Source organism: Malus sylvestris, chromosome 7 (genome assembly GCF_916048215.2).
Source record: "Malus sylvestris chromosome 7, drMalSylv7.2, whole genome shotgun sequence".
Classification (NCBI taxonomy): Eukaryota; Viridiplantae; Streptophyta; class Magnoliopsida; order Rosales; family Rosaceae; genus Malus; species Malus sylvestris.
The window spans coordinates 10273088-10284096 of record NC_062266.1 but is presented as its reverse complement, the minus strand read 5'-3'; the positions used below and the strand labels follow the sequence as shown (position 1 = coordinate 10284096).

The 11009-nt window shown below is 39.4% G+C and overlaps 1 protein-coding gene across 1 annotated transcript; it reads left to right on the top strand.

Moving 5' to 3' along the window:
* The first annotated feature begins 5000 nt into the window (after positions 1 to 5000).
* Positions 5001 to 6642, top strand: LOC126629123 (uncharacterized). Its single transcript, XM_050299015.1, has 2 exons — positions 5001 to 5517; positions 5590 to 6642. The coding sequence occupies exons 1-2, from the start codon at positions 5097 to 5099 to the stop codon at positions 6309 to 6311; spliced, it is 1143 nt and encodes a 380-aa protein (XP_050154972.1). The 5' UTR covers positions 5001 to 5096; the 3' UTR covers positions 6312 to 6642.
* The last annotated feature ends 4367 nt before the right edge of the window (positions 6643 to 11009 follow it).

Below are 11009 nucleotides of genomic sequence, written 5' to 3'. Positions count from 1 at the left end.
CCAATGTCCACTCTTCTTCATCATCGGTAGGTGCATTTTGGTCTCTTGCCCCCAGCGATGGTTGTGTAGAAGATGCCGTGTAACTTGAGCATGGACAAGAGTGGTCAGGCGTTACTTGGAGAGGCACGAGATCAAATGATCCAAATGCAATCGTAATAGTATGCGTTGCGGCCGTGCCTTCAAGGTCAAGTTCAATTTTCCCTTGTTATGCCAACTTCATGATGAGGTCCTTAAAGACGAAGCACTTGCCGACATGATGACTCACGATACAATGGTATTTGCAGTACCTAAGATCGTTAACGCGATTCATCTTTTTAGGGTGCTTGCATTCAGGGAACTCGATCACCTTCATTTCCAGTAAGTCATATAACATTGCAACCACATCAAAGTCAGGAAAATGGTACTACTTCTGCTCCAATTCCCTCAAGGTATTTTTGTACCTTTCTTGGGTGCGAAAAAGCTCATCTCTCTTTATCTCCTTCATTTTGTTCTTGGAAAAGATCTTGACAGGTGCATAAAAGGTCTTGATGGGGGTGGTATTGATGGTAAAATGTTCCTTGGCGGGCTTTTTCCCAGTTATGTCTACCTTTAGGGCGAACACCTTATCCTTCTTGAAGTTAGTGATCAGCTCATTCGTCCCATGATTTGCAATACTCAGCTCCATGTCGTGACTTGAATGCATATCTTAATGGCGAAGATTTCAGAAAGTTGATCTTTGCAACCCAAACTTAATGAACACCATTTATTGATGTATTCAACGATAGGTTCGTCATTCCACTGCTTTATACTTTTCAACTCCAGCATGCTTACGGTGCATCAATTGTTGTAAAAACGGTTAAGGAATTCCCTTTCAAGCCGATCCCAGCTGTTGATCGACTCAAGCTCGAGGTCAATATACCATTCAAAGGCGTTACCTTTTAGCGAGCGCACAAACTATTTGATAAGGTAGTCTCCTTTCGTCCCAACATTGTTGTAGGTTTCCATGAAATGGGAAATATGTTGTTTAGGATTCATTTTTTATCGAATTGCATAAATTTAGGTGGCTAATAACCCCTTGGCATCCTCAAGGCATTAATATTCTTGGAGTAGGGCTTTGAGTATAGCACAGAGTCATGTAAGCTCCCTTCGTACTGTGTCTTGATAGTGCTTGTGATCATCTCTTACAGCTATTTAGAGAGAGATCCCATGAGTGTCGCAACTCGGTCCACCTCTAGCTTCTCCTCAGCTTTGTCTATCAAAGGCTCCTCTTTTTCATCAGTTTTTTCCTTTGGTAGATCAACCTTCAGGTTAGCTTTCTTGTCGTGCTGCGCCTCCAGGTGGTAAATGAATATAGCAATCTGCAAGTCCTTTTCTTCCATGGTCCTTTTCAGCCTTGCAATTGCTTCATTCATTTGGGCTAGCTGCTCCTTAATGGACATTGCACCAGTAGTCACGACTTGGATGGCTACAATATATGAGCTCCTGGTTAAGTTGGCATCAGAAGTCAACGACTCGGAGTACCTCCTCGGGCTTTCCTCCCTTGGCGCTCTTAGCGAGGCCAGGGTGATCACGGGTTCGTGCCTTGAGTGCTCTTACTCTTTCAGCAGAGTTGATGTAGGGGTGGAAAGCACGACAGAGATAACTATTGCCTTGCTTTGAGTAGTGACACTCAAAGTGCCACCACCTATAGCAAGGATGTTCTTGTTCTTCGCGTTGATTGAGGGAACAGCTTGATCCTTTCTTGATGCCATGTGTGTTTCTTGTAAATTTGAAAATAGAGACAAGAGGCAGAGAGGTCCCATTGGACGTGCAAAATTTGTAAACACAAAAATTCTGTATCGAATGAAACAAGAACACGTGTACAAAGTAGATTTGTATTGATGAATTTGTAAGGTTACAATATTTGTTTACAATTTTCCTCTTATTGAGTCTTCAAATTTGATGTAGATGTGTAAGCTGTTGATCCAAGGGTCGCGATGACTTGATCTTGGATGAACGATTGAACGATTGCTTCAAGTTTTGAGCTTGAAACAATGCATGAATAGTCTTCACCTCAGGTTTAGGGTTGCTGCAAAGGTAGAGTTGATGTAGGACTTTGTTGATTCAAGGGTCTTGGCGACTTGGTCTTGAATCGAACATCGTTACAAGTTTTGAACTTGTAACAAAGTCTTAAAGAAATCGGCAAAAGTGCTTGTTGATTCTTCAAGGGAACGCTTCAGCTTTGGTCGAAAGAAAGCTTCGGATTTGGTTGTATGTTCTTTGAAGTGAGTTTTGGCAGCGTATTAGTCTTAAAGATTTGGTGCTTTGTTATGCATTTGTGATGAGTCATATGCCACATGGAGCTTTGTTATGCATCATTTGCATGCAATGAAATTTACATGTCTACAGTGACATTTGATAAAAAAAACATGACTTCTCTAATGCATATGACCTTTCATATTCACTATTTATGATAATAATAAATAAAGTTTTGAATCTTTAATAAAATAAAATAAATAACCAACAATCCCCCACAAGATTCAAAACTCCATGGAAATGTAGAAGACGTAAATATATAAATAAATATATATATATGTGTGTGTGTGTGTGAATGGAAGAAATTTGGGCAACTTGTATACCATGCAATGGGTGTAGGTTGACTTCAGACTTGAACCTACACTTAATGTTAACAACTTTCGTTTAAAGGAATCATAGTGATCTATGTCTTGAACTAGACTCCTTTTGACTAGAATACTAAATGTACCACACATGGTATCGATAAAAAAAACTTGGCGCGGGTTAGTGCTATTTATGGTCGTGTGCTTAATCTTGATTCTCATGAGAGTTAATAGAGAACAACCCAATACTCACAGTTGCTGCCTCAAAACTACTTTCACTTAAGTGACTTCTCCAAGAGTACATGTGGCTTATACCCTGTGGGAGATTGCTCGCCACGAAACTCATTAAGGGTTAATACCCTTCCAAACGCCAAATAAAATAGCACTACTATCCTAGGGATGAGCAGAAGAATATCATGGATATCTTCATTATAATATGAGTGCTATAATGAGTCACACAATATGGATTGTTGATCGGATCATATTTATATATATTTTTACTTCAAATTCACTCGTCTTTTCTTAGTTAGTTCCTTATATTTTTGAGCTATTTACGTTATTTTTGTGTTTATAGGATTTGTTATGCAAAGAAAATAAAAATGGCACAAACTTGTTATTTACTCACTAAATTTTGTCAGGTTGGAATCAGAGTTTGCACTGGGGTTTTTATTAAACTTAAAGATGTTTCAGGTGGAATGGTGAGTAACGCACAAAGAAAAGAAGCAGCAAGGCTGCCAAAAAGAAGAATAAAATAAAAGAGGAAAAGCAGTACTTGGCTGCCTGGGTGGAACAAAAGAAAACAAAAGAATGAGTGGAGCACGAAGAAAAGAATAAATGAAAGCTGCTGAGTGCAGCGTGGTAGGTGGGCAGCGGGCATATATGAGAAAACTGAGCGCAGAAGGCGGGGGGAAAGAACGCTGCCCTTTGGCAGCGAGGTCAGAGGGGAGAAGTGGAAGACACGGGGAGAGCAGTATGGTGGGGTGAGTACGGGATAGCCAAGAAAAGGAGAGGAGACTGATACGAGCAGAAGACTGGCGCAGGAGGGAGGTGTCACGGACAGCAGAAAGAGGGAGAGGTCAGCACGTACTGACAGCAGAAAGAAAAGAACGCGGAAGTGGAAAGAAGGAAGGAATAGGCTGCCTTTGGGCAGCGTGAGCGCCAGCGTGAGACCAGAGGGTGGATAGGGAGAAGCAGCAAAGCTGCAGTGCCAGCGACAGAAAAACAGAAACATCAGAGCTGCAAGCTGCACAGAAAACAGAAGGCTTCAATCTATTTTCTCGGGGTTAAATCTTTCCAAACTTATATTTTATTTTTGTTTTGATAATGTGTAATTAAATTTATTTTGGCTAGAGGTTAATTCAAAGCCATGAATATATTTGTAATATGAATTGATTACCTTCAGTTGTGATTTCTGAGTTGTGATTTAATTTGCTTAACTGCTTGATTGATAACTTATTTTTGTATGTCGATTAAGGATGCATACTTAATTTACATGCATGAATTTGATGCTAGAATATAAGTGAATTTCACCTAATCGTTATGAACTTATATTCACAAGTAGTGAAGGTTGCTAGTCACAATCACGTTAAGTAAATTCTTGGCATAAGTTTCATGCAAATCATAGTAACGGGTGCCTCGTCAATGCTTATGTTTTTCATAGAACTTAATGATTCTTGCTTGTATCTCTATTATGCAATTCATGTAGGGAACTTGTAGGGAATGTTTTGGATTGTCGTATGCAATCATCCAACCCAATAACTTGTGGAAAAATAAAGGGTTAATTAGTGCAATTCACGGTTAATTTGGGGCATTGAGATTTACAATTTATTGAAAGAACAACTGAAAATCAATTTAGGTTGCATATGTGTCATGTGTGGAGAAGAACCCTCTAGCTAGTCTGTCACCTATCATTTCACCTTAATTCATGCTTTTGTCAATTCTGTAATTTATTTAAGTTTAATTTACTTCTCGTTAAAACCAAACTACCCCCCATTATTAAATTATATTATTTAGTTAGTTTTCATTGTTGTTAGTCTTTTAATTCAATTTCCGTCCATTTCAGTTCCTAGTGTCTAATTTGATTGTTTTCATTATTTTGAGTCATTCTAAGTGTGTTTCGAGTTATTAGAGTTTTTAGCCTAGTTTTGTGTCCTTGAGTCTTGTTTAATATTTTTAAATTAATTTAGAATAGATTAGCAATCCCTCCTAATCCCCAGCCTAGAACGATACCCTACTTACATCTATACTACAATTGTCAAAAAGAGGGTTTAATTTGTGTGTCAAGTAATTCTCACATCAAATTTTGGCGCCGTTGCCGGGGATTAGCAACTTTGCTAATCCCTTTATTTTTGTTTTTGTTTATGTTTATATTGGTGTTTGTGTATTTTATTTTTGATATTTGATTTATTTTTCTTTCTTTGATTTTAGGTACAAATGGAGCAAGACATGGCACTTGCGACCATTCAAGCTCAATTGGCATAGCTCACTGCTCAATTGACTCATAATGCCGAACGGACCACAATGCCAAGTGTCCCTACACTTGATGTGCCCTATGGGCAAGGATATCAAAGTCCTCAATTTTCTGCCAATGAAGATGCTTGGGGTTATCAAGGCTATGATCAACCAAGCAGCAACATGTTTTCCAACGCTTGCAATTCAGATTGGAAAGGTCATTCAAATTATATGTGGGGGGAACCTCAACAATTCCAACAAGATGGATATTGGCAACAATCTGAGGAGTTTTATTTAACGCCTATGCAGCCACCACCGCATACCCCACAACAATTCCAATCAAATTCAAGTATGTCCATGGATAGTGATCAAATTCTTCAAGTACTAACCTCTTTGACGCAGGACCAACAAAATCAAGACAAGAAGTTGGATAAATTGATGAGTCAAATGGGAGAGATTATGGAATTCATGGTACAAATTCAAGAGCAAAGTGAACTCTCCAGCTCAACTGTTAAAAATTCGAAGGAAGATTTTGAAATCCACGATGCTATCACTTTGGAAGGTGACATGAAGGATGAAGCTGTCCCAGAACCATCCAAACACAGCCCGAACATGGATGAATTGCTGCTGCAAGCAGAAGAGGAGGAGGACGACCTGGGCAGTTTAGAAGAATTCTTGCTGCAAGCTCCTCAAATCCCTATGTCATCCAACTCAGGTGAGGAAGTTCTAAATTCACTTCATTCTAACATTATTCCACCGAATGTCCTTTGTCCTTGCAGGTTTTTGATTCCAAATATCAAAGAGGGTGAAAAAGACATTGTGGAAGCTCTTCCAAAAGTGCAAAGTGATATCCCAATTCTTGGTGCACCAAAACAAGTTCCCGATGGTATTGAAACGTTCAAAGAACCTTGCACACCAAGAAAAGGGATTCAAGAGAATGAAGTGGTTGAAGCATATCAAGAGTACATCCAAGAGGCTGTGCATGAGACAATCAAGCCCAAAGCAGTTGAGTTTGATGACACGGGACAAGCCACAACCATCATAGTAAACCTGGCCAAGTTCAAAATCCCGGAAATGTTCAAAGATGTGGTGTTTGTCATTGAATTTGTGTCGGAAAAAGAAAGTAAGCCATCTTCTCCAATTTTAATTTTAATTTATACTAACATGTTTCTGATTTTGATGATTCAGGCACCCACTCTTGAATTTAAACCATTGCCGAATCATTTCAAGTATCACCTCCCATTAAAAGATAAATTCCATGCTTTGGAGCCGAGTGGAGTTTAAAGGAAAGATTCGTCCGGCTAAAGACGTTAAATCAAGCGCTTCTTGGGAGGCAACCCAAGCATTCAACGAAGGGAGACTTTGGAATCGCTAACCAAATCAGATTTGAATTCTTACACCCTTATCTTTACTGCTTTCATTTTGTTTTGTTTAGTTAGTTGTGTTATTTGGTTGATTTCTGTGAGTTTGTGTTATTTAGTTTAAGTGTGGGGGAAGGTTAACCAAAGTCTTTTTACATTGATTTACATATTTTACATTGATTTAAAAAAAAAAAAAAAAAAAAAAACATAAAAGTAAAAATATTTTACAATGATGTGTAAACTAATAGCATTCATTGGTCGGGTAGTGCTTCAGTAGTCGGCGGAGCTTCAGCAGTCGGCGGGGCCACGGAAGGAGGAGGTATCGGAGGTTGATCAGTTGGAGCTTCACTACGCGGTGCCGCCCCAGAAGACGAAGGAAGATGCGGCTGGAACAAACCCACAAACCTCCGATGATCAAGTAAAATTTGACCATCAGTGTCTTGCAGCTGGTCAATTTTCCTCTTCATGTTTGTGGCATAATTGTGTGCAAGCTTGTGCAATTGTTTATTTTCATGCTTGAGTCCTCTAATCTCCTCTTTGAGACTCTGTATTTCAGCAACCAACGATTCAACGTGACGGGTTCGAGCATATAGGCGTTGGGCCATGTTGGACACAGAACCAGCACACTGCACGCTAAGAGCCAGAGACTCCTTAACCGCCAATTCATCAGATCTTCTAGCGAGCAGTCTGTTATCTCTGGGGGTGACAAGGTTCCGGGCCACCACCGCAGCGGTCATGTCATTTTTCATCACCGAATCCCCAACGGTAAGAGGACCAGTAGGGGATATGAAAGATGGACGCCATATGTTGTCTGGTGAAGGCAAGGCTGCCTCTTCACCACGGTTCAATTCAAAACGACGATCGGAAGGGCCAGACATTTTCTGAAGGTGTTGAGAAAGAAGAGATCAGACAGATTAAGATTAAACAAGTGCAAGAAGGGAGTGTTTACAGGAGGGAGCTCAAGTGTGTTGTGGAACAAAATTAACGCCTCTATAAAAAGAAGAAATCAAAGAGGCACTCCTCAGAAATTGAAGAGGCGTCCTCTCGCAAATCGAAGAGTTGGGGCTCCGTTCTCAAACGCCTGATTCTTTTCTCAAAAGAGGAGTTTCCTTTCTCAAAAGCCGGATTCTTTTCTCAAAAGAGGCGTTTCATTTCTTAAAGGCTGGGCTTGCTCAGAAACCACGAGCCGAACCCCGGATTTCAAAAGATCAATTTGTCCAGACGTGTCGTCACTTGTCACACGCAAATTGCTTTGCGAAAATCTCGGGCAGTTTGTCGAAGCACCAATTCAGAAATCGAAGAGGGAAATTCAACAGTCAAAGACACGCTAGCTTTCTCAAAAGCTGGGCTTCAACCCACGGGCAAATCTTCTTTTCCAGATTTATCCGCACGTGTCACATGCTACCTCTACAATTGACGATGCTCAGAGCTCGAAACGCCGATTCCAGATATCAATGAGGAATCTGTTTTGCGGAAATTACGGGCAGCTTTGTCAGAAAGCGCGTAATTTGTACTATTCATCCATCCACCGGCTGCCGACAATGAGTGAGGGAATAGTTCCGGTTGTGAAGAAAAGTCCCATAAGTATCTACCTTCGCCTTCCACAGCAAAGGCACACCCTCTCAGCACTTCTTCCTCTCTGAAATGGCTTTCCAACAAACCCTCTCAAGTCACTCTGTATTTTTCATCCCCTGGGATACCCTTGCAAACAACCCATCCAAAGCACAAGTATTTCATATCATCAAGGTTGAGAGCACAAGTATCTCATATCATGCTTTCTCCCTGTCCTTTCTCCAGCCAGCACTTGCTCTCGAGTACTCATCATCTTATGTTTCCTCTTCGTCTCTCACGTATAAGGGAAGTGAAGATGATACCTCGAAGCATGTGGAGACAACGTGCTGATTCATCCTCAGCTAGGGACAAGGAGAAAGAGAGCAAGAGGTGGGCACTTGGAAAGATTGAAGAAAGAAACAGACCAATACCTCTACCTCGTGCCTGCCCGCCATGCAGAGGAAACAAGCAGAGAAGAATGCAGCTCGTACAATCATCCCAGCAGAAGGAGTCCGAGCTGAAGAACTAGAGAAGCTGCCACATCTGCTTGGAGAACAAATAAGGAACTGCAACATCACCAAAGAGCAAAGCTTCGCCGTACAATATCATCAAATCATCACTTGCAAGTAAAAAGCTAAGTGTCACCCAGTTCAAGAGGAAAGCTGTGGAAAGTCAACAAGCACGACCAATGATCACTTATTAGTTCTATTCATTGTCTTTTATCGTGATTTTCAATTTTTCGTTTGCATTTTTTTTTATATTTTCTTGTGTTACTTAACTGAATTATTTCTTTTCTTTGCAGGAACTTTTGGTTATTTCCACCCTTGAAGTTGATTGCAGAATTTTAGCTTGGGGGTCATCGCTTGATTTTACTGCAAATTAGGGAAGTTTTCATTTGGGGGTAAAGAGTATAAAAAATGACCAAATTAAAATTTTTTGTACCTTCGACTACGAACTGGTTTCATTTGTTTCTGTGTTGTTGCTTTTTGTTTTCTTAATTAGTTTTGTTTTCTTTAAAAAAAAAAAAAAAAAATTAAAAAATCGGAAAATTTAAAAAATCCAAAAATATTGTCTTGTTTCCCTTATTGTTTTGAATTAGATTTTTGTTAGTTTCCCGACCCAATGATATAATTGGATCAAATTTGAACCATGATCATCAAGAACTTAGTTAACATGTGTTTTGTGAAATTCCTAATTCTCTTGTTAGTTTTGTACATGTTTGATCATCTTTGAAAAACCAAATGCACATAGCCTTGTTAATGTGAAACTAAAGCATGACTTAAAGCTTCATATGTGAATTTAGTGACCATATACATCCTATGTGAGTTTTTGAGCCGATTGAAAGTGTGTGCATTTTTCATACACTCCTATTCTTTCATGTGTGATGAACTTATGTGAGATACATCTCTAGAACTTGCGTAACGATCTTTCGAAATATTTGTCATTGATTGCATGAACTTGGAAATGATAGAGGCATTAGGTTTACCACTATGGCCCAAATAACCATGTTTCCCAAAGAAAAATGATATCATTAGATTGCCAATTTGAGCCGTGTATGTTGAGCCTTTTATTTCTTATCACCAGATATCTCTACCCTTATGCCTGAAACATTTTTCCTTACCCTTTCCAAGCAAGCTAGTGAGCAATGTGAGATTGTCTTATGAGAAATGTTTGTGAAGTACTTTGAAGGTGTTTGGCAAAAGAATAAGTGTGGGGGTATTTCAGGTTTGTATATAAAAAATAAAAAAAAAAAAAAAAAAAAAGATTGTACACAAAGAAAATAAAAAGTTGTTCAAGTTTCAGTTAAGGGTGTGGTTGGAGGTGCTAGAAGAATCGTTGGAAAGATTGAGTTCTTATAAATCTAAAGAAAAGAATTGCTTGCAATGTAGCTTGGAACTTGTGTTTTCCTATTCTTTCGTTTCAATAACCCTATCCCTAAGTCTCATTACATCCAATAAAAGTCCTCTTGATTTAAGTTTTGCAATTATGACTGTGGAGAAGTGATCTTTATGCAAGCTTATGGTAGAAATTTCACATTTGATTCTTTGAGCGAAACACATTAAAACTAAACACATGTGTGATTGAGTGCATATCCCGTGAGAAGGTCGCTAGTTTGCATATGATGATTTTAAAAATAAAAACTTGAAATTGCATTAGCATGGCTATCTCACACACTACACTTCAAGGATGATTCAAAGATTACTGCTAATATTTGAATAAGGAAGATGAACTTGGATTAGTTTGTTGGTGTTAGCTATGGTTCTTGATGATTTGTTTTCTCGAATGAAATTCTATGAAGGTCACATAGGGGGAAACTAATGTTTTTCATGTTAGTTCTTTCTCATGTTTTCTTTGTTTTGCTCGAGGACTAGCAAAAGCTAAGTATGGGGGTATTTGATCGGATCATATTTATATATATTTTTACTTCAAATTCACTCGTCTTTTCTTAGTTAGTTCCTTATATTTTTGAGCTATTTACGTTATTTTTGTGTTTATAGGATTTGTTATGCAAAGAAAATAAAAATGGCACAAACTTGTTATTTACTCACTAAATTTTGTTAGGTTGGAATCAGAGTTTGCACTGGGGTTTTTATTAAACTTAAAGATGTTTCAGGTGGAATGGTGAGTAACTCACAAAGAAAAGAAGCAGCAAGGCTGCCAAAAAGAAGAATAAAATAAAAGAGGAAAAGCAGCACTTGGCTGCCTGGGTGGAACAAAAGAAAACAAAAGAATGAGTGGAGCACGAAGAAAAGAATAAATGAAAGCTGCTGAGTGCAGCGTGGTAGGTGGGCAGCGGGCATATATGAGAAAACTGAGCGCAGAAGGCGGGGGAAAGAACGCTGCCCTTTGGCAGCGAGGTCAGAGGGGAGAAGTGGAAGACACGGGGAGAGCAGTATGGTGGGGTGAGTACGGGACAGCCAAGAAAAGGAGAGGAGACTGATACGAGCAGAAGACTGGCGCAGGAGGGAGGTGTCACGGACAGCAGAAAGAGGGAGAGGTCAGCACGTACTGACAGTAGAAAGAAAAGAACGCGGAAGTGGAAAGAAGGAAGGAATAGGCTGCCTTTGGG

What these genes read in the sequence shown, in the direction of transcription:
- LOC126629123 (XM_050299015.1), top strand. Translation starts at nt 5,097, where the DNA reads ATGCCAAGTGTCCCTACACTTGATGTGCCCTATGGGCAAGGATATCAA. An exon ending in GGTACAAATTCAAGAGCAAA is followed by an intron (nt 5,518 to 5,589) that starts GTGAACTCTCCA and finishes TCACTTTGGAAG; the next exon opens with GTGACATGAAGGATGAAGCT.